This window comes from Trachemys scripta, chromosome 4, assembly GCF_013100865.1.
Source record: "Trachemys scripta elegans isolate TJP31775 chromosome 4, CAS_Tse_1.0, whole genome shotgun sequence".
In the NCBI taxonomy this organism is placed as follows: domain Eukaryota; kingdom Metazoa; phylum Chordata; order Testudines; family Emydidae; genus Trachemys; species Trachemys scripta.
The window spans coordinates 41575277-41596838 of record NC_048301.1 but is presented as its reverse complement, the minus strand read 5'-3'; the positions used below and the strand labels follow the sequence as shown (position 1 = coordinate 41596838).

The window sequence follows — 21562 nt, the reverse complement described above, 5'->3', positions numbered from 1 at the left end:
CTTAGAGGACCCTCTGTCCCCGAATCTCATTATTGAGTAGCACTGCGTATGGAGGAGCACCATGGGAACAGAGCTGGGCAGCAGAAGTGATGCTGACAGGACAGCAGCCAGTTTGCCTTCTCCATAGATGCAATGTTCTGCATATCCCTCCCAGCTCCTCCTCCTAATCATAACCAGTACCTTGGGTGATCAGGGTGGGTTTCCCTGGAACTGCCACTGTGGTGGTTTGACAGTTAGGGTGGCTTTTTCTGATCATGCTGCAGTGAATCCTGTCTTCACCGGCTATCGGCATCCAGATTCACGTCCTGCCTCCTTGGCTCCCTGTGCCTAAAACTTGTCATTTTTAGTATGAGTCCTGTCAATGTTTAATCTCTCTCCCTTTTTTTCTCCATCTCTGTTTTTTTCTCCCCTTCTCTCTATTCCCCCTCACTCTCCCACCTCCCCTTGCTCCTTCCTTTCTCTGTCTCCCATTCCATCTTTCCTCCCTCCAGTTTCTGGTTACCATCGACGGGAAAGAGAGACCGCAACCAGGTAAGATGGCTCTGCTCTGCCTTTTTTTATTTTCTCACTTGGTTTCCTTCTTTCTAGAAAGAACAAAGTGCTGGCTTCCGATTTCCACCACATTGTGGCCTGTGCACATGAGGTAAGGCAGCCCCAGCCCTTCATCTCACTCTAACTGACTTCTTCTGGGCTTCTATTACATCCCGCATGCCAGGGATCGTGTGGGCTGTTGGTACCGAATAGCTCCCTAGGATCTCAGTCTTCTTAAATCTCCCTCTGTCCATCTGGTTGTTTAACTTCCTCCGTGACAATGAGCTGGAGGGAGGGTCTTCTTGGCTGTAGGAACTCTGGCCTTACAGAATTCTCTGCAAACTCCATGAATGGGACTCTTTCTCCTTTTAAACCCTTCACATCCATCCATTTTGGATCATGCTTTTTCCTGGTGATCCTGCAGAGGAAGAAAAGCTGTTGGCCTGATTGTAGTTAAATAGCAACCAGACCAGGGAAGTACTGGAAAGTGATGGGGAGGGAGAATAGCCACCCCCTCTGCTTTCCATCACCCCTACTTAAGTGCACACTGTCAAGTCTTCTCCAATAAGTTTATTATCTAGATCAGATTCAGTGACAATTGGCTCATCTAGCCAAAGCAGAAGAGCCCAGTCTCTGTGACTCTGCCAAGGCAATGGGCCTCTTCCTCGGGCGCACCCAGTACTGTCTGGTTCCGCACAGCAATAGTGCCTCCTTCTGTTCAGTGGTCAGATGCTTATTTTGTTTCACAGACACTGATGTTGAATGCACCTTGTTTTTGAAATTGGGTTTCAGTTTTACTGTCTCAGGTGGCTCTGAGTGAGCACTTCATGTCTCCGGGGCAATAGAACTACTCTTGAGGCCATAGAGTCCCCTGCCTGTTAGAACAGCTCTCTAACTTTCAAAATATGTAATGCTCTGAGTGTCAGAGTGAAGACTAACTGTGTAGACCTTGAGAGACCCACAGGAAATGCTCTTCTTATGATGAACTTAAATAACTACAAGGGGTCACTGGAGGTTCCTCCCCACAATACCGTTGTAATGTTTGTCTGACAATAGAATAATGGTCCATTTAAAGGAGAAGCTGTCTGATAATTGACGTTTCAGAGATTATAGCATCTCTTCAGCCTGTATCAAGCCCTTTGTTTATAAAAGGTGGCACTGAGCTCTGGATTCCTGAGTGGTGTTTATAACCAGGGTCCTTTCATAGCTGAAGGATTATTAATTTATAATTTCTTAAAAGCACGAGCGCCCAGTTCTTTGCAAAATGTCCCTATGGGTGCTCCACTTGAGATGCACATGCGCTGCACGTGCCTTTGATTGGAGATTTTTGACAGCAGTGCCTGTTTGATCCACACATGCACTCTAGCTATCCTCAGGCCCTGTACTGAGGGTATATAGGTCTGTGACGGATGAACCACCCCCAGTTCCTATAGCAGAAATATGCATTGCTGCTACATGGGCTTCAGTTCACATCTTCTCAAGGCACCATGCTTTAATGCATACCTCAAAGAAAGATGCTGCCTTTGGTTCTGCAATTCTGCAAACAGTTCTAGACTGGGTTCCAAAGCTCTTCTCTCCTTCAGAGGGTACTGCTCTGGAGATACGTCAAGTGGAGCCACCATAAGGACACAACTCGAAGAAGAGCAAGAAGAGGTTACTTGCCTTGTAAAGTAACTGGAGTTGTTGAAGAATGTCCCCCTCTTGGTGCTCCACTACCCACCCTTCTTCCTCTTTGCTTTGGCATCTTTGTCTCTGTGAGACTTTGCAGTAGAGAAGGAACTGATGGCAGTTTGTTCGTCACAGACCTGTATGCCCTTGGTATGAGCCATTACGATAATTAGGGCACATGCCCGGACCAAAAAGGCACTGCTGCCAAAAATCTCCTGTTGAAGGCACATTCACATCTTCCATGGACACCCATAGGGGGACACATTTCAAAGAACTCCAGTTACTGTACAAGGTATGTGATCTCTCCTTATTTTAGGATAGAGTACCAGAGTTGTATCTAGCATTTTATAACACACACAAAAATGGATTCCCTGTCCTGAAAAGCTTCTAGTCTAAGTTGAGAACAAACAGGAGGGGAGGAGGATGCATGTGGTTATTCGGGAGGTTAATGCAGGCATCCAGAGGGTAGCTAGCAGGATGAATTCTGCAGTCTGTTTCAAAATTGAGTAAATGTTGCTCCATGTCATCATGTGGTTGATTAGTGATTGTTCAATTCCCACCCCTCTTTTAAAAAGAATAAAAAGATTTCCAGGGTTGTGTCCTTCAAGATAAGCTGCCCTTAATAGGGTTGATGGCTCCTAGGCTCTTCCAGTGTCTGCAGTGTGACAGATCTGCGACTGGTCTAAAAAGCAGAAGGAGGGGGAAGAACATTCCTGTTTCTCTGAAATTGGCTTAAAAAGGGTCCCTGATGTGAGAGACCTTGCAAACTGGGGTGTGGGGGGGGTCTCTCCTTCAGCTAGTCCCTTTGCTGTGGAAGCAATGGGGGGTTCTCTTTGAATTGAGCCTTGAAATTGAGCTTTCGGGAGCATGGTTAGTCTTCTGGTAATGAATCTGCTCCATTAATCCAAGTGTCCAACATGAGGAGGAGTTTTACTTGCATCTTTACTTGTATTTATGGAAGTAACTTCTCTCCTTAGACCCAAGGGCATGGGCAGGAAGCTGTCCCTGGGGGAGGTGGACACTCATCATGGAGTGCAGCAGTCCCATACAGGGCTCTCTCTGAATATGCTCTTGTTTACCCTGATGCTTGTGTACTGAGCAAGAGGAGCAACTCCTCTGCAGGGTTGTTGCCTTGAAAGAGGGTAGTGGAAGGGACAGAATCAGATATCACTTGCCCCCATTATTTGATGTTGTGTTGGAGAGGCTCTGAATACTGCGTGAGCCGATGTGGAGAGTGGATTTGAGCTGCTGCATCTGGAAATTGTTCCTTTAAACACTGCTTAAATAATCTCTCTTGGACTTTCCAGTTCAATCCGTTATCTCCTTTGTACTCTCTGGATGTTCTTGCTGATGCCTCCCACAGAAGATGCTCACCAGCACACTGCACTGCCAGGTAATCCCCCTGCTTTGCTCCTATTATGAGGATTGTCTCATTTCCCTTCCTTTGGCACATGTCTGGTTCCTTCAGTACTAGCAAGCCTGTGGGTTAATGCTCTTGGAAACCTGGGTTTCAATCCTGATAAAGTGTACACATGCAGTGAGTTTGGTCTCCACTCAGTTGCCAGTGAGTATGCAGAGTAGTGAGCAATCAGGTCCTGGGGACAGAACAATGGTCTGGGTTTGAAATACAGACTGGACCTCTGCCACACAGTGCCCAGTAAGACCAAGCTGGTGGGTTGCTGTAGATCATGTGAAGATATAGATGGCGATATCATTGCCTATTATTAGAATTGGAAACCAAACTGCAAAGAAGGTGGTGGTAGGCTAATGTGCGTTACTGAGGAACCCTAAGATCCCTGGGTGTCCTGAACCGATAGCAGACTTGGCGGTAGATAAACGGAGATGACTTTGTTACTGATGATCTCTCTGTGCTGTGGCATTATGGTGAGAAACTTGGGTCAGGAATGACCAAGAGTTCAGGCATGTTTGAGCTGGCATTGTTTGGTTCGAGGGGGAAAGGTCATGTGCTGTACAAGTGCCTTCTGCTGGCCACTATTAAATCTGATTGAAAAGCTTGCTTCACAGAGGTCACTCCAGCATTCTCAGCAATTGTTGCTGTCAAAGTGTAATGCACCTTTGCACCCTTCTTACTGTGTGTGGATGAAGCCTGGCCAGGGAGGGAACTCTACTTATGTTCTTAAAGACAGATTTATTCTGAAGGCGCTCTCCATACTTAAAGCTTCAGTTTCCTTTCACTTGTTAATTAGTAAATAGGGCATGGAAAATATACTAGGGTTGTTTGTCTAAATGAAGGCTTGGCATCTTCCCAGCTCAGCCTCTCCTCCCACTGACTTCTGCAGGGAATTCGTGATGTCGCACCATGATGTCATGCATGCGGGTCTGTGACTTCTGCATAGGACACAGCAGCTGTAGGATCAGTGGCAGGATGAGAGTAAAAAGAATCCAAGAGAATACCAACCAGCAAACCTGCTCCTCTCAATGGTTCTTGCCTTCACATTTGCCTTGCACCCCTGTAAACTCTACCATGAAGCTTGGAGCTGCATCTCTACATAATGCAGTGAGCAGGTCCTTCTGGTGCACTGAGCATATGCCTAATACTACAAGTGGAACCAGCCATTCCCTGTTCTCCCTATAAAAAAACAAACCATCTCCTGCTAATAAATCCAATCAGGAAAAAGCTGGTGGCACCTCGCTTGGCCTGTGAAAGCCCTACCCAGCTACCAAAGCTACTGGTTATGGCCGTGTTGAACAAGGGTTTTCTGAAGCAACTGTGATCATTGGGGTTTCTCATTTCTGCTACATGAATAATTTAGTAACCAATGGATGGGTGTGCATGTATCCTAAGACCTGTCCTTCAGAAACTACTGCCCTATTTCAAAGAATAAACCTTATGTGCCGGCCCTTTAATCTTTAAACTTTAACCCTGCTAATTGCCTCCCTCCTCAATTTCTTGTGCAGCTTGAAGCAGATGTTGCATTCTTTATCCCCTCTCCTAATCTGTGGTGGTGTGTTGCCATGTGCTGTTAAACAAGTGGTTTCTCCACTCTAGAGGTGGCTGCATTTCAGGGGCCTGCAATGAGGATGAAATGGTTCCAGTAGATAGTGTGAAAAGTGCTTACAAATTCTTTGGGACGAAAGATGATTAGAAATGAAAATGCGTGCGCAGTCCCTTGTACCTAGGTAAGACTGAAATCTTTAATGGAAGGTGCTTTGCTTTACCTAAAGGTGTTGCCAAAAGTATAAAAATGCCAGCACACTTTCACAAACTCCATTATAGAAATGTCCCCACAACACACAGTTGCTCTTTAAAGCCAAGTTCTCCTTTAACCCCTTACAGAGCCACTAAAAAGGTTCATAAACAGCCTTCGTAAATCCTGGAACCAGGGTCAGACAGTCCTGTGAATCTATTCATCCACTGCTCTAGTTATCAAAATCTCCCAGCGTTCCAGGTTTGGAACCAGCTGATGTTGTTGTTTTATGCTTTTGTAAGCTCCAAATAATCTTCCTACCAGAGGCAGCTTCTATCTATCTACTTGTCAAATGGCAGTGAAAACACAGGGCATAGGAAGAAAGGTTAAAGATCATGTGATGTCTGGTTAGACATTAGGCGGATTTGTAGAAATGTACTGGATGCCCACTTTCAGCTTGGTGTTCGCTATGCCAAGTCATACTGCTTCCCTCTGTTCAATGTCTTGTCTTTTTTACAATTGCTGGCTGCCTTTGGAAAGCCTTTTGCAAATGTATCTGCTAGAAACATAGTTATCAGGTGGAGTTTGTTCTCTTTTCCCTCATGGAAATGTTTTCTTTGCCTCTGGTGGATTTTGGTGGAGTTTGTTTGGCAGTGCAGTGCAGTGAGTGTTTTGGAGCTCAGTGCTTCATTTAAACAGAGCTGCCGTTCCGAATGCTGAGTGCAGAGCTATGGGCATATAAGAAGGGCTTTTCAGTGTCAAGGAGAAGGTTCTGTATGGAGGGTTCCTTGGGAAGACGCAGTTGAAAGGCTGTATAAATTGTACTATACAAGATTTCCTTTCTTGCTTTATGTCTGCGATGAGGAGAGATTTTGTTCAAAGTGTCTGGGCAGCACTGGGGATTTCACACCCATCATTAGAAGAGGTTTTGTGTGTGTGTGGTGACTCTGTTATCATTAGTGGTATAATTTTATTTTGCAAAGCGAGGAGAGTTTTCTGCTTTCTTGCAGCTCTCCCCAGGGATAGCTGGTGTATTAATTTGCTGTATTGCCTCCTGGCTGTTCCCAGGCTGTTTTTCCTCTTCATCATGGAATTTTTAATGGCCCTGCTGCCTCTCGGGAGGTGTGCAAGGAAGAGTACCTCGGGTATCACTTCCCTTTTTTCACATGCCTATAATTACTCTCCTTTAAGAGCACAAAAGCGTTTGCTAATCATGCCTTGTCTGTTAAGGTTTACACTTGACGATGCAGCCTTTTAGAGGCAAGTGAGCAGAGGCTTTCATGGAAAGCCCAAGTATTGTACTCCCCCTCTCATTCCCTCTATCCCTTCCAGCACCACCCGTTTTTCTCTGCTGCACCTAGAAACTGTATGGAGTGGTAGTGCTGAACAGCTGCTGACTTGCTTCTCAAGCCTGTTTGGATACTGCAAATGGGCTAGGTTTATAGCGGCTCAGAACCATTGATTAGACATTAAAATGTTCCATGGCTCCATCATTGGGAAGATGCTTCATGTTTGTTTTTGGCCTATTGGTCTGGTATCATGATCGTCCCTAGAGTCTAAGAATTTCAGAGCAGACTTGAGCCTCTGTTCCCCTTAACTCTGGACCTTGGAGTCTGAGTTATGCGTGAAGGGAAGACAGATGTTCGCTGGTCATCCTCCAAATGAGATTGGGGGTGGAAACTCATCTATTGTTCTTTCTGGAGGTCAGAAGAAGGGGGATGGTCTGTGTCCAGGCAGACAGGATGTTTAGATTATGAGGGTGGGGTGTGAGGAGCCTAAATTAGGGAGACCTTTGAATTGTGTTCCTGAATCCATATTGGAAAGGTAGAACAAGGCAGAGGGATCCCTTCTTCTTCCCTGTTTGGAATCTTTACTTGGGACACTGGAAGGAAGGCAGTTCACTTGTGTCTCATCACACACAGTTCTCAGTAAAGAGTGGTGTTTACTACATCTTTACAAATCCTTTCTTGGGTGACTGTGCTGCCATTGCAGGAAGGCTGAGGAGTATAGTAAATGACCCATGAGGTTCATATGATTTCAGAAGTCAACAATCTTACGGTGATTTTGGAACCTAAAAATGTGCTCCTTTAGGACTCCCTGGGGCTCAGGGTGGTAGAAGAGGCGATGCTGCTGTGCAAAGGAAATGTGTGCTTTGTGATGTGATAACAAGAGACCTTTGCATGCATAGGAGCTGTGTGTGCTGATTGGATGAGCACCTTGTAGTGATTTACACATATGTGATGTGCAGATCAGACTTCGGTGCCCAGCTGGTTGTATCATTTCAAAGAGGAGGAGGAATTCTGCGCTCACTATTAATTTTGACCTTTGAAGCCACTGTAAACAGCCTCAGGTTTTACCTCAGGGCTTAGAAAAAGCACCTTTTATTTGGCCTGTTTTGCTGCATCGCCTACATTTCCTTTGCACAGCAAACAACAGCAACAGCTGGGCTGTGTGCTGCTTTAGTACCAAAAGCCATGTTATAAGGCTGTCTCTGTTGAACATTTACGTTAACATGAGGCTGTAGTAGCCTTTGTTTGTAAGGCATTAGATTCATGGCAACTCCTAATGCTCACTGTAACTTTCACTAGCATGATACAAATGCTTTGCATCCAAGGATATGGTTAGAATAAGGTTGCCATGGATTATGTTGGCAGAGAAACAGGGCAGTGTGGGATTTTAGTGAAAGACTCACACCTTGCATGTTCTATGCATCCAGCTTCCAAGGAAGTCTTAGATTGGGCATCATAATCACAAAGAGCCCAGGTGAGGTCCTTTTGTCTGCCAGTGGGAATCTTTGCAACAGCTATTGCTCTGAAGAGCTTTTCCTCTTGAGTAAATTTTACTATATATTTTTTTTATCAAGTGTGCCAATCTGGCATGGAGAATTCTCTGAAAAGCCTGTGATGCCATCTTGTTTTCTGCAGTTGTGGTGCTTCTGAGCCAGAGTCTTGGAACATTGGATGTTTATAAACCAGGCTTAGTTTTAGTGACTGAGTTATTTCAGTGGACTAAGTGAAATGAACGTGGTGTTTCTCAGTCTAGTTCCTGTAGACAGGTGTCCACATCACACAAACTACCACTGCAATTGGTGCTAATTGATTCCCTTCCAGAGAGGCGAAGGACTGAACTCTCCTCTTCATCCTAGTGATGATTCCTCCAGTTCAGGCTTGCTATATCTTGATGGGGAGGAGGAGCTTCTGTTGTGCTGTACTGATCTTGGGATAAAACAGCGGATTTCAGGATCCCAGGCTGTCAGTCACACCATTTATTAAAAAAAACCTAATAACCTAAAACAAAAATGCATCTCTTTGGCTAAGCATGTGATGGTGCAAAAGGAAGCCATAGTCTAAATTTTTCTGGTGCACGGTAGGCACAACAGCAAAACCCAACCGGCTGTCCATCAAAGGTTCTTCCCTTTCTGCAGGCTCAGCTTTATGCTTTGTACATCCTGGCTTAATACATTAAGAACAGGATGGGAGAGAATCGAGATGCTCAAGAGAACTCCCCAATCTTGTGGTAAAAATACCACTGTCTGTGGATAACCATAGATTTTTTTTCTCGCAGAAATATATTCTTGCTGTACCCCCGTAGTTTCTCATTCATTCGCTGTTAGTGATGAGAGGCTGACAGAGGAGTTGCTACATTTTTAGAGAGACAAGGTGGGTGAGGTAATATCTTTTACTGGATCAATTTCTGTTGGTGAGAGAGAGAAACTTTCGAGGTTACATCTTTCTCAGGGCAGAATCTCCCAGTTCTTCCTCTCTTAGATAGGGTCCCCGGGTTACAGCCCTCAGCATACCTCCTGTGATTACTCAGCAGTCCCTACTGTGATTGGACCCTGCAAGGCTGTCCTTCAGGGCTCTGTCCAGTAGATAATGCATAATGACCAGATAACCTTCTCCAAAACACAATATTGCAGCATGCCATGAGAGAGATGATTTTAAGACCAAACAAATTTATACCCCTTTCTAGCTTACCTGAGTTTAGGCCTAACTCGTTCAGATCCTCCCACAGGACCTGCCTCTGACTGCTCCCCATGAGCAGCATCTGACAGCTCACCCCCCCAGCCCTTCTCTTCTCTGAGCTACTTAGTAACTGGTTAGTGTCCTTTTAATATTGTGTAACTCCTGGCTGGAGCCTATGCTATAGCCCCAGCTTTGGAGCAGTCTGGGAGGACCCCTTCTGTGTGCCAAACACCGTACGAGTCCCACTCTTCCTCCAGGGTAAGCCACGCAGCTTCACCGTCTCCTTAGGCTGGACCTCTTGGCCTTCAGCACTGCTGCTTCACACTGTGAGTTCCATTCAGCGAGTCCCGCTAAGACAGACCCCAAGAGAGATTTTTACATTCTTAAGGAGCAATGCACTCCTGCAAGCATCTGCAGACAACCAGCCAGCGTTGTCAAACAGTCAGGTTTATTAGTCAACTGGAACACAGCTTAGGAGGTCCTTGGTTATCCTAGAGAAATGAAGGTTAAAGCATAGTCCATTCTGGGTTGTCAGAACCCAGCCAAGCTGTAATGAACCCCATTGTTCAAGCTCTCTCTGTCCCTCCTTCATCAGATTCCCCAGTGTGTGCCCGACTGCTTCCTGCAGCCCACACTTAACTTTCACCTCATATCCCACAATCCTTTGTTCTCCAGCTGGGGAAATGCTGTTTAGCCTCCCTGCTGAGAGGTGGGGCAATCTATGGTATTTGGTTGCAAGGTTTTTTGCCATTGTCTTCATGGATTCTCCACTGAAGTGATGTGGGACTGGCCTCAACCGATTCCTTTTCAATGACACACTTAGTCGCAGACAGCTAGGCACCATTCATACTTGTGTCTTAGCCTGGCCCAAGAGCAAACAGACATTTCTCCCCCACTAGATAACAATGCAGCATATTGGGGAAACTGAGATATACATAGGCTTCATACAAACATTACAAAAAATTCCCACTTCGTCACAGCCTGTATGTAGGATCTTTACAGTTAATGGCTCAACCTGGTCTCTTGCTGTTTGTCAGAAGATGACTTATCTATACCAATTGACTAGCCTTCCTGTTTGCTTTTGCTATGCATGCAGCTCCAAGTAACCCAATATAGCTACCCTATACCTTTCCTTACAACAACCAGAGAATCATATGAAATATATTAAATTTGTAGGTTAATCTAGAGCAGTGCCACATCCTTGATAAGATATACTCTGTATGCCTGAACTTTCTCTGTCATCCTAATGCACTTTAATAGGGCACATCTGTCGCCCCCCCCCCCCCCCAACATATGCCGCTGTATGCAGATTTACAGTGCCCTAAAGTGCACTGAGCATTTGAAATTGACACTTTTACCACCAGGTCAATCAAAGCTAGTGAGCAGTCAGTGATTAACTAATTGGAGTGTGGGTGATCAATAAGGGATAAATCTGAATGAAATACATATTATGCTTTATGACCCCTGAGCCTTTGTAATAGTAGCAGGGCTGCTGAATGCAACATAGTCGGTACCCACATCTGACTAGGAAGCTGCTCCGCCTTTTGTTTTCAGTACAGTAAAGAATTCTGAAACTTTAATAACTAACCATTTTAAAAATTCTATTTCTTTGTAATTGTAATGAGAGGTGGTTGGGGTTTGAGCATGGAGCTCGGAGCTCCTGTATTCTAATCCTAGCCATAGCTTCCTTCAGTGGCCTATGGCTAATCACTTCACACCTTTGCCTCAATGGGAATGATAATGCCAGGAGTGTTCTGGGAATTAACTGGTTAATGTTTGTATAGAGTTATAAAGTTGAAAAGTGCTATAGAAGAGTTATTTTATTTTATATGTCATCTAACTTGTTTATATAATCATCTTGTAATTTGGCCCTGCCTTAGAGAAGTGCAAAATAAAAATCTTAGACTTCAATTGTTTGTTTTAGTCTCTTCTAGCTATTCAGGTCCAGATGTTCAGAAACGCATGCCACAATTGTCAAATTTTGTGTGCCATCATGAATGTGTGTGCAAATCAGGTATTTGGGTGAGTAGGGGTCACGTAGGTGTCCAGCTGGCCTTCCATGTGCACAAATACCTCATTTGCATGCACACTAATTGTGTGAGCATTTCTGAAACCTGTCCCATAGGTCCAGATTTTCAGTAGGCTTCTATTTCCTGCACATACTCGTGCAAATACTTGAGCCTGATCTGGACCTGCAAAATTGAGGGCATTTGAAAATTTGCCTCTAGTGGAATCTGACTTCCAGGCTTAAAATAAAACCATCCCATTGGTAAGATTTCTTAATATCTCCTCAGTGACTGATTTCATGTTGCACATAATGACTCCTTGTGGCTCTTAAACTTTAATTGATGGTACAGAATGCAAGATTTTGTTCTGTGGTGCATTTTTATTTTTCAGTGTTCATGAATTTGAGATTTCTAACTGGCTAGAGCCAGGGTTGCTTCCACAGTTAGTAGCACACCCTGGTTAGCCTTGTTCTCAGGGCTTCCCACACTGTTGTGCTGATGCAGTTGAGAGTTTAATTGCAGCATCCAGTCCTGGATTCCTATGAGCTCACATTCACAAACAGTGTGAACACATTATGAGCAAACATATTTCTAAATGAACAAACACTCAGTTGGAAATATGAAAGCACGAACCTCATTTCCCTGATGACCTACAAGAGACTGGAACCCATGACCCTAAGGATGAAAAGCATAGTTATTAAACCACTAGAAAAAATAATGATAGAAATACCAGCTGTAAAAGCATGAGGATCTGAAAGAAATGGAACCTTTCATTATATCTTAGGTACTTACAGGGCCTCCATTACTGTAGTATTTGAATGCCTCGCAATCTTTAATGTAATTTTTCGCCACACCTCTGTGAGATAGGAAGTGCTGTTATTCCTGTTTTACAGACAGGGAACAGAGACAGAGAGAGATTTAGGCTGTCTACACTGCCCCACAGTTTGGATTATGGGGCTGTGGATAGCAGTGTGCACAAGGCAGCACATAATGGAGGTGTCATAAATAAAAAGGGAAGGGTAACACCTTTATGTATGCAGTAACATAAAATCACTCCTGGCCAGAGGTACAGACAGAGGTACAGAATCATTTTACCTGTAAGGGGTTAATCAGGTCAATTAACCTAGTTGGCACCTGACCAGAAGGACCAATGGGAAAAGAAGATGCTTTTAAATCGGGGGTCGGGGGGAGTGGTTTGTGCTCTTTTTGGTTGTTCCCACTGAATAGAGAGAGAGAGACCAAGCAGGTAACCCATCTCTTGAAAAGATACCTTAAAATGGTACATCTAAAATTACAGGAATTGTAAGTAAAGGAAATGAAATGCGTTAGATTATCTTTTGTTTTAGCTTGTGAATTTTCCCTGTGCTAAGAGGGAAGTTTATTCCTGCTTTTGTAACTTTGAAGTTGAGCTTAGAAGGGAATCTTCTGTGTTTTAAATCCTTTTATCACCCTGTAAAATTACCTTCCATCCTGATTTTAGAGGTGCTTCTTTTACTTTTTTCTTTATTATAAAGTTCTTCTTTTAAGAACCTGATTGATTTTAGTGCCCTAAAAATAAAGGGCCTGGTCTGTACTTTTATTAAAGACAATTGGTTGGTATATTATTCTCAAGCCTCCCCAGGAATGGGAGTGAAGTGGCTTGGGGGGATATTTTGGGGAAATAGGAACTCCAAGTAGTCCTTTTCCTGAATCTTTGTCTAAATCACTTGGTGGTGGCAGCAATACCGTCCAAGGACAAGGAAAGGATTTGTGCCTTGGGGAAGTTTTTAACCTAAGCTGGTAGAAATAGTCTGGGGGTGGAGGTCCTGGGGTAGTTTCAGTTGGGTCCTGCCCAGCATTCACCTCACAGTAGCATTTCCTGCAGCTCCGGTACTGTGGGGCTGGGTCTCTGCTCCGGGCATTGGAACCTCTGGGGTTGCAGCGCTGCTCAGGTTTGGCCCTGCCCCCCTGACTGGACCAAATTTGTGAGCGTGGAGTTGTGACCTCACTCAAATTTGGCCTATCTGGACTCCCATTATCATGACGGCTGGGCCAAAGCTGAGTGGCTCTGGGACCCAGAGGTTGCAATGCCTGGAGCAGGGATGCGAGCCCAGCCAGCCCTGTGGGACAGGAGCTGCCACGCAACCTTCTGAAACATTCTGGCAATTCAATTTTGAGAAACCCTGCTCTACGTTATTGCCAGTGAGGAACCTTTTAGTTTACACTCGGAGCATCCAATTGGGGGAGTTACAGTGCTACTATTCACATCCCTGTAGTCTGAACTGTGGGGCAGTGTAGACAAGCCCTAAGTGACACAGGAAGTCTGTGGCAGAGCAGGAACTTGAACTCAATTTCACTGATAAGTTATTCTTCCTTATTCATTTTGGATTGTTTGGGTGGGTCTCCTCAAACTACTGTTGAGAATATATTTTCTGAATTAAATTTCTTGATATTTCTTCTTATGAGCAGAGGTCAGTGTTGGTGGGAGGGATTAGATGACAGTACTCTGTTCAAACTTCATCCACAATCCCAGTTCCATTGTGATCCATAATAATAGAATGTTTTTTCTAAAGTGATAAACAGTCAAATTGGTGCCATAGAAACCATTATCATTAGGCTTCAGAGTTCACATAAGCTCATATGAATGGGCAGATCAGGCTTTTAAACTATTTCAGCCTATGCATTGGCTCAGTAAGGCTGCATTACAAAATGATGTATGTGCTAGCATGGACCAGGCGCTGGTGTTTTCAGCACAATTGCATAACACAGTGTTGAAAACACAGGAACCTGATTTACAGCTGCACCAGCTTAAGCACTCATATATTTGTGCCAGAAAACAGATAAAAAAATTTGTAGTCTAGGCACACCCCAAGATAATAACATTCTAAATGTGATGTGAGTGCAGAGCTATTTTCATAACCATAGGGGCAAGAAAACTTGCCTTACTTTTTAATGAAAGCTTACATTCTGCAGAAAGTGATAGGGCCCCACAGAAATGCTGATATCGCATCCACTAAGTACCTGTTCAGTCCCATCTCTGCCTGTGCAATGATTTTATTAGCTATATCAGAGCCTTTGAAGAACAGCCTATATTTTGGGAAAATTAATCTGCTGCCCCAGCTCATATCCTGCATCTGGTGCCTGAGCTTGAGGATGAAAAAAAGTTTTGGCCATAGGCTGTGGAGGCAGTGGGGGATGTGAATGAGTTGCTGCTTCTTCTAGAGGCTGTCTCTTTACCCAGGCAGCAAGCAGGTGGATGGAAGCTAGCCAGGTAGTGTTAAGGCTTAGTGGTCAGTGTCTCTTCCTGATAAAGTGATATCAGGACAATCTTTTTAATATTTCAGTTTTCCTCCCCAGACAGACAAATATACACCTGGGACCGCCCTGCTCAAGGGATATCAAGAGGAAACGAAAGCCAGCAGCAGCTGCAGCCTCTCTTTCCAGCCCTACTTCAGGTAATTTGATTTAACCCTAGCATCCCTGGTCTGTGCACCGTCACTTGTCCTGAGGGGACATTCCAGCATAGGCAAAACACTGGGACGAAGATTTTCAAAAGTGGCTAGTGATACTGGGTGCTTTGGTTTTTGGATTCCCAACTTGTGATGCCTTAAAGGGCCTCAATTTTTTCAGAAAGTCTGAAGCGTTCACCCTCTGAAAACCATGCCTTTTGAAGGTATTTTAGGTTGGGCACCCAAAAATCATTAGTCACTTGAAAATCTTGGTGTGGCGGTCTAAGGTAGGAATTCCTAAGTTGGAAAGAGGGGGAAGACTATGTCTGAAAATAGCACAATATTTGTAGGAATATTGATGATTAAAGTTAAATGAAACACAAGTGAGAAGGTGATAGTGAGTTATGGCTGTAAGTGGCTTGAATTTTGCACAGTAACAAAAAGAGTGGCCTAATGAATGAGTATATGAAGGTGCACCCATGGTGAGTTAGTATCATTTACATTGCAAGGTCTTGCAGTGTCAATATTCAGTGCTGCTGCTGCATAAGCCATTATTTCCACAGTTCTAAAATTAAGCCATACAACCCCATAGTGATGAGGAGGTGAGCCCCTGTACTTCATAGATCCCTTTCACAATGCCTGGTATGAACTGATGTTTTGGTTCCCTCTCTTAAGGAGATCTCTGGACCCTTTGCTGCAAGAGCCTAATTCTTGCTAAGGTTAATGGCTCACCTCTCAATATCCATACTGGTAATGCCAACTCCACCTGGAGCCGTTTACCACTGCAAGTGGTAATCGCCCCTGTTCCCCTTCTTGCTCCAGGAATGTAACATCTAGAATTCTGGCTTTTTTTCCAGGTGGATTATACCTCAGAAGTGACTATTTTGTAGGGTTTTGAAGGTGACTCAGGTGTGAAATGGGTATAAATCTGAGGATCAAAGAGGTTTTTGGGAGGGTGGGGAATACCTGCCTAGAGTGAGTTCACTCCTTGAAATTTTTTAATTCCAACATGCAATTTCTATGTGACCCATGTTCCTCTGGTAGCTTGTGACTAAATTTTTGTGTCAGGAATCAGCAGCAAGAAGGTGGGTGGCCAAGAGCAAAGCGATGGTCGGATCCAGGAAACAATGGAAAAGACCAGAGGAACCACCCGTGGATGGGTGGAATCATGTCAGTGCCTTTTCTGGGGGTTGGTGGGAGAATAAGAATATCGAGCTGGAAGGAAATCATGCAGTAAATACAGTTCAGATTATATGTCTAGTCAGTATGTATCCAGAGGGATCTCTGTGCTTGTTTCAGAGGGACAGAAAAAGTGTGTCTGGTAAGCAAATGAAGAGTGTCAGTTTGCTTCTTCCTGGCAAAAGTCTGTTTGCTGGTATTCTTGGATTTAGCAGGTCCATTGGTGGCCTTGAATGTTATAACAGGATAATCAGATTCCTAGTGTGGAAGGCTGTATAGAAAGGTATCTGAATAGCTAATTATGATCATTCTTTGGGTATAAAGAGTTCTTGGTGGGAATTATTGTCCTATCATTTTGTTTTATGCTTCTGCTACTTTCCATGGTTCTTCCTGCCAGAATGCAACTTTTGTGATGTATTTCTGCTCTGTTTCTATAGACTGATCTTCCATTTCTATGGCTGCTGTCATCAAAATAGATCCCAAAACACTTTAAACGATTTAATCCAGCCTTGTATTTATAAGGTAACACAAAGAGATAATCACAGACTCCCTCCCTCTCTCATGCACTCTCACTAGTTACTATCATGTTATTAAACAGGGTTTCCCCTTCCTTGGGTTAATTTGGCAACCTCACTTTCTCTCACTGCAAATGTTTCTTTGAGGAACCCCATTCCTTCAATGAACGATAAAGTTCTGGGGTGAATTAGAATTCAGGCCCATAAATGAGAGTAGGCAACAGGCACATGCACAGTGCCAGACTTCTCCTTTAAGTAGCTCCTTCGCTGAGTCCAACTGCTCTCGTCTCACTTGTTGACCAGGTCCTGCTTCATTGAGCTCCTTTTTCGCAACCTGAGTGCCCCATGGAGGTGAAGGACACAGCCTAAGCTGGCTCCATCAGTCAGCAGAACAAATGGGCTTGCTCTGCCTAACATCGGGCCATCTCGAATTCCACGTCTTTTATAGAGATGAGTGATGAAGAGGGGCTTGTTCCGCTTTGCAGCTGTATTAATACACATCAGGGGCCAGCTCCTGGCACTAAATCACGCTTCTGCATACATCTGTTATCGGACTCCTCACCAGCGTGATGAACAAGTCTGCAGATAGAGGCTTCCTTGTGTCATTCTTTATAGGATTTTCCTAAAAGAATAAATAGCTCAAATCTCTGCCAACACTCTCCCCTGTCATTGTGATGAATTTAGCTTCTTTCTTAAACATGCAGCTACAAATCTTCCCAGTCACACCCTCCCCCATCCACACAAAGTTTTAAGTTGAATTTGACTGAATTCAGCAGATGTTGTTAAAAGCCATGTGAGATGCGCACACTCGCTCCTTTCCAGTGTCAGGAATGAAAGGAGAGACCTGGGACTCCATTTATTTGGTAACCTAACAGGCTAGCTAAGTTAATTATGCCCTTGATTCCCAGTAAATAGTGTCTGGTAACACTTGTTCTGTCAGAGAGACCTATATTCAAAGGCATGCCTGGATGTACCAAATAAGCTAAGGGGAGCATCCAAATCTATATCACATTCTCGGAGCAGAAAATTTCCAGTAACAGCGCTGCTGCCTGAGGCAAACTGGATTAGCGACTACTGCTAAAATAGATGTCACTGGAGAAGAGAGATTTGGGCATTTCCCCCAGAACTCTTGAGAACTTACAACAGGAAGGAATTCAGAAGGTGACTTCAGTGCCTCAGGAAGTGACTCTTGTCTTCAGAAATGTGCTGGGAAGTCCTTTTTACTCAGGTGCTCAGAAAGGCTGAGACTTAAAGCCAGGGCTTTCCAGCTAGAAAACAGAGTAGCAGATGGGAATTCTGTCATGTTTTAAACACAAATTCTGGCTAGAGCAGGTAGCCATAGGAGTCAGGAGATGTTTGTAATGGAATGCATCAGATTGGACGTCCCAGATGGTCTTCTGTAGCTTGGCTGAATGCAAAAAGGATGTGAACAATTCTCTTCTGTTGTGAGAAAAGTATTGGCTGTGTACTTGGTGCTGTACAAAACACAGAAGCAGAAAGAAACTGTAACTAACTAAGACTAACAAATGAAATAATGTATCATTTAGTTTATTCCTCTAAACAATTATTCATCCTGTCAAGTTCTGTTAATGGGGACTGGTTGACCCAGGAGATGGAGATTTGGGAATGGGATATGGAGCATTTTACCTCTAAACTGCTAGCTGCAGTCCAGTCCAGACATTAGGTGACCATTGAGCTTAGGTATAGAGACTTTGACCTGTTCCAGTCTGGTCCAACTTGAAATGTTTGGTTTAGGAGATTGCAAATGAGTTCTACTCTGGTCTGTCTTGCCCCATTTTTGTAGCTGTTTGTGATACACTGTCTACCCTACTGAGTCCATGCAGAGGTTCACAGTGCATTTGCTTTATCTGTACCATTCTCTATTTGGACACCAGAACATCACTGCCTTTCCTTTGCGGGTCTCTCCTTTATAGAGCTCACATGATCACTCCACCCTGTCCCTCATGCTAAAACAGTTGTGCTTGCCCAGGATGCGTTATTCTGTAGCGCATAAAGCTTATTTTCACCTTCTCTGGTGCTAATTAAATTATCCTCTTTCATCCAAACTATTCAAACTTGAATTTTAAAAAAAGACCTGCAGAAGAGATGCTCTGGGTCAGGATTTCTCAACTTGGGGGGGTCACAAACAGGTATTGGGGTTGTGACCTCGTTGCCCTACACACATTGCTAAATGGGAGAGAGGTTCCAGTATGGAAAAGGATGAGATTCACTGCTCTAGATCTTCTGGTAGCCACTAGAATAACATATAGAAATCTATGATTAGTGCTTAGGTTGCTATGAGGTTACCAGTTTTAACTTTTTCTCCTGTCCTCTGTCTCCACATTCTCCTTTTCTTCCTACTGTTTTGTGTTCCAGCAGCTTTACCTGTCCACATGGATGCAGCAGACTCATCCCTGCCAGCGACACAGTCCCAGAGGTGCCAGAGCTCTGACTGGACGGGCAGAACCCAGGCAACAGAGAAATCCACTGCTGCTGCCCCAGCTAACTTCTTTAAAACACCACAAGAGAAGGGCTCTGGATACAGCTAGATGGAGGTGTCTCTACTCGGAGCTGGTTGCGTTTATGAAATGTTGGACTTCGAAGTACATCAGCACTGAACGTCTCATTTGGCAATAACCATCTCATCAGTGTTGGTGCGTGATGCTCACCGTCCTCCAGCTGTGTGCCCCACACATCCCCAGATCATGTTTGTGAATCTGTGTAAAAAGTAACTGGTGATGTTGGGGCTGCAGCTTTTTTAAAGCATTCCTGCTATTGCTGTGAGTACTTATTACACACGCATCTCCTGTCCCAGCACCTGTTGTTATCTGCTGGGATGTGTACAGAGCCTTGTGGTTTTGCAGGTGTTGGTCTTTGTTATGAAGCTGGTCACCACTTGGGCATATTGTTTGTTGCAAAGGGTTGAATATAACAGGAAAAAGTCCTACTGCGGCTATGCAGAGGCAAGAATCTGTCTTTGGCAAGCATAAGGACAGAAACAAAGGCCAGCTTAGGATTCCTGGTCAGGAGAGGAGGAGGGGAACAGCAAGTGCAAACAAGGTTTGAAATGTGGGACTTGAATTCTGTATTAGCAAAACACCTATAGGCCTCTCACTGAGGGACTTGGCAGTCAAGATGTTGTTTCTAATGAAACAAATGTGGTGCTGGTCCTGTCAGGAATTGCCAGCGGCTCACTATCAGCATGGTCCTTCAGCGCTTTTTGTCCTTCCTTGTTTGGAGTGTCTTTAGTCTTGCCCTGTGAATTGCAGTATTCTTTCCTTATTCCTCATCCTCTCCATTTATGCTGCTGGACAAGGGGTGGCAGAACCAATTAGACAAAAATGTGCAGACTGGAGTTATGAGAGGAAGCTTGGATCAAGTTGCCCTAAAATATCCTCTGAGAAGTCTTCATTGGGGAGATGACAGAGAGGAAATATTGGAATACGGTCCATGGGCATCCAGCTTCAGAAGCTACTGTAAGCAATCCCGAGGACACTTGAAGTTAAAGTCCATGTTCCACTGTGTACTAAAAGTTATATAGAGTATTATCTGAGTTCAAAGCACTCTCTAAAGATTGAACCACTTCCCCTGTCTCACATTCTTCCTATCTTCCTCAAAGCTTAGTGTTCTGAAGTATATATAAGTGGGGTTCCCCTCTATCTCCAGAGTATACATGGAAGGGGTCTCCCTCTATCACTGATTGTACTCTGCTCTGTAGTATATATGGGAGGGTGTCCCTGGATTTCCAGTTGTACTCTGCTCTGTGGTATGTATAGGAAGGGTTTGCCTTCTCCACCTTTCCTTGCATCCCTGATGGCATTTACTCTGCAGTATATTGGAGAGGGTTCTTTTCTCCCCACAACCCTTTCCCTTTATCCCTGATTGCTCTTCAGTTTGCAGTATTGATGGGGGGGGGGATGTCTCCTGCTTTCTCTTTTCCTGTATCCTTGGTTGTACTCTGCTTGTTTCCCTATCTCTTGAAAGACCTCTCTACAGCTTCACTCTGGGTTACATATATAGAAGATGTGCCTGGATAGTGTGTACAAAAGGAACCATGCCATGCTTGCTTGATAACCCTAGTTGCCTTGTGAGCTCTTGGGTGTTTTCAGACAGGTGGCCCTTGTCATTACAAAACCTACTGGTTGGCTGAGTGGGTGGAGCTCCAGACAGGACCATCCATTAAGAGCAAAAATAAATTTTCAACATGGGGTGGAACTTGCACCCCTAGATGTAGATGATGGATTTGCATGTTTCCCTTGCTTTGCTCTCTATGACCTATAAATCAAATGAGTGAGGGGTAGGTTTGATTATGAACATATCAGAAAATGTTTTAATTGTTTTTAAATTTTCTTTGTATTAAAATTTTAAAATTAAATGGCCAGCCATGAAGACCCATAACATAACACACAAAGTAAGTTACAAAATCAAACAAAACGCTCTCGAACAATCTAAATCATGAATGATGAATAGTTACATTAGACAAAGTGTCCATGTCTTATCCACTAATACCTATTTACTCTTGGGGAGAGACCCAAATTGGATTTATGTTTTCTGTCCCAAGGAAAATCTCAGCTCTGCCCACATAAATCCCTCTGAAAAATCTCATGCGTCTTTCTTATACATATTGAAATTCCTTAGAGGGAGAGTCTTGTTACCCTCATACAGGGGCACAGAGTTTAAAGGCTAGTTTGGATTATCTATGAGCAATTACAAGGGATTTGAGGGGAAAGAAATGTTCAGATTAAGTTAGTGTCTTTACATTCTTATTTTTGTGCTTTGTACAAAACCAAGTCTGTAGCGCTTAACAAGTAATAAAGACAGACTCTATCATGAAGCTCCTGTGATCTAAAACCTGTACAGAGAAGATGGGACACTGGGAAAACATAATTAGGGAATAACTTGCTTTTTTATTATTTCACTCCTTGTGGGCAAAGCAGGAGATAAACTCCATCCAGCTGCTGATTTGCTTCTTGGTTATAGAAGATGTTGTTTCAATGGAGAGAAGATTGGAGATATTAGATACTGTTTGTTTAATGCAAAGGCAAGCACAGGCACGGGACGTATTAAAAGTGAGGGACTGTGAGCATTGGGGAGCTGAGAGTAGGTAATATCACTCCTATT

General features: G+C 44.0%; 1 protein-coding gene across 6 annotated transcripts in view; it reads left to right on the top strand.

Moving 5' to 3' along the window:
- The window catches only part of GPATCH2L (G-patch domain containing 2 like), a 37390-nt gene extending 17043 nt beyond the window's left edge, over positions 1–20347 (top strand). Inside the window, exons 7-10 of one of the 6 annotated variants that reach the window (XM_034768473.1) lie at positions 589–643; positions 3507–3592; positions 14656–14753; positions 18821–20347. In XM_034768473.1, coding sequence (XP_034624364.1) covers positions 589–643; positions 3507–3592; positions 14656–14753; positions 18821–18990 — 409 coding nt within the window. In that variant the 3' untranslated portion in view covers positions 18991–20347. Of the gene's footprint in view, positions 1–491; positions 644–3506; positions 3593–14655; positions 14754–18817 lie in introns of those variants that run through there. The other 5 variants (XM_034768472.1, XM_034768474.1, XM_034768475.1 and 2 more) reach the window with 5 other exon arrangements.
- Positions 20348–21562: the final 1215 nt, after the last annotated feature.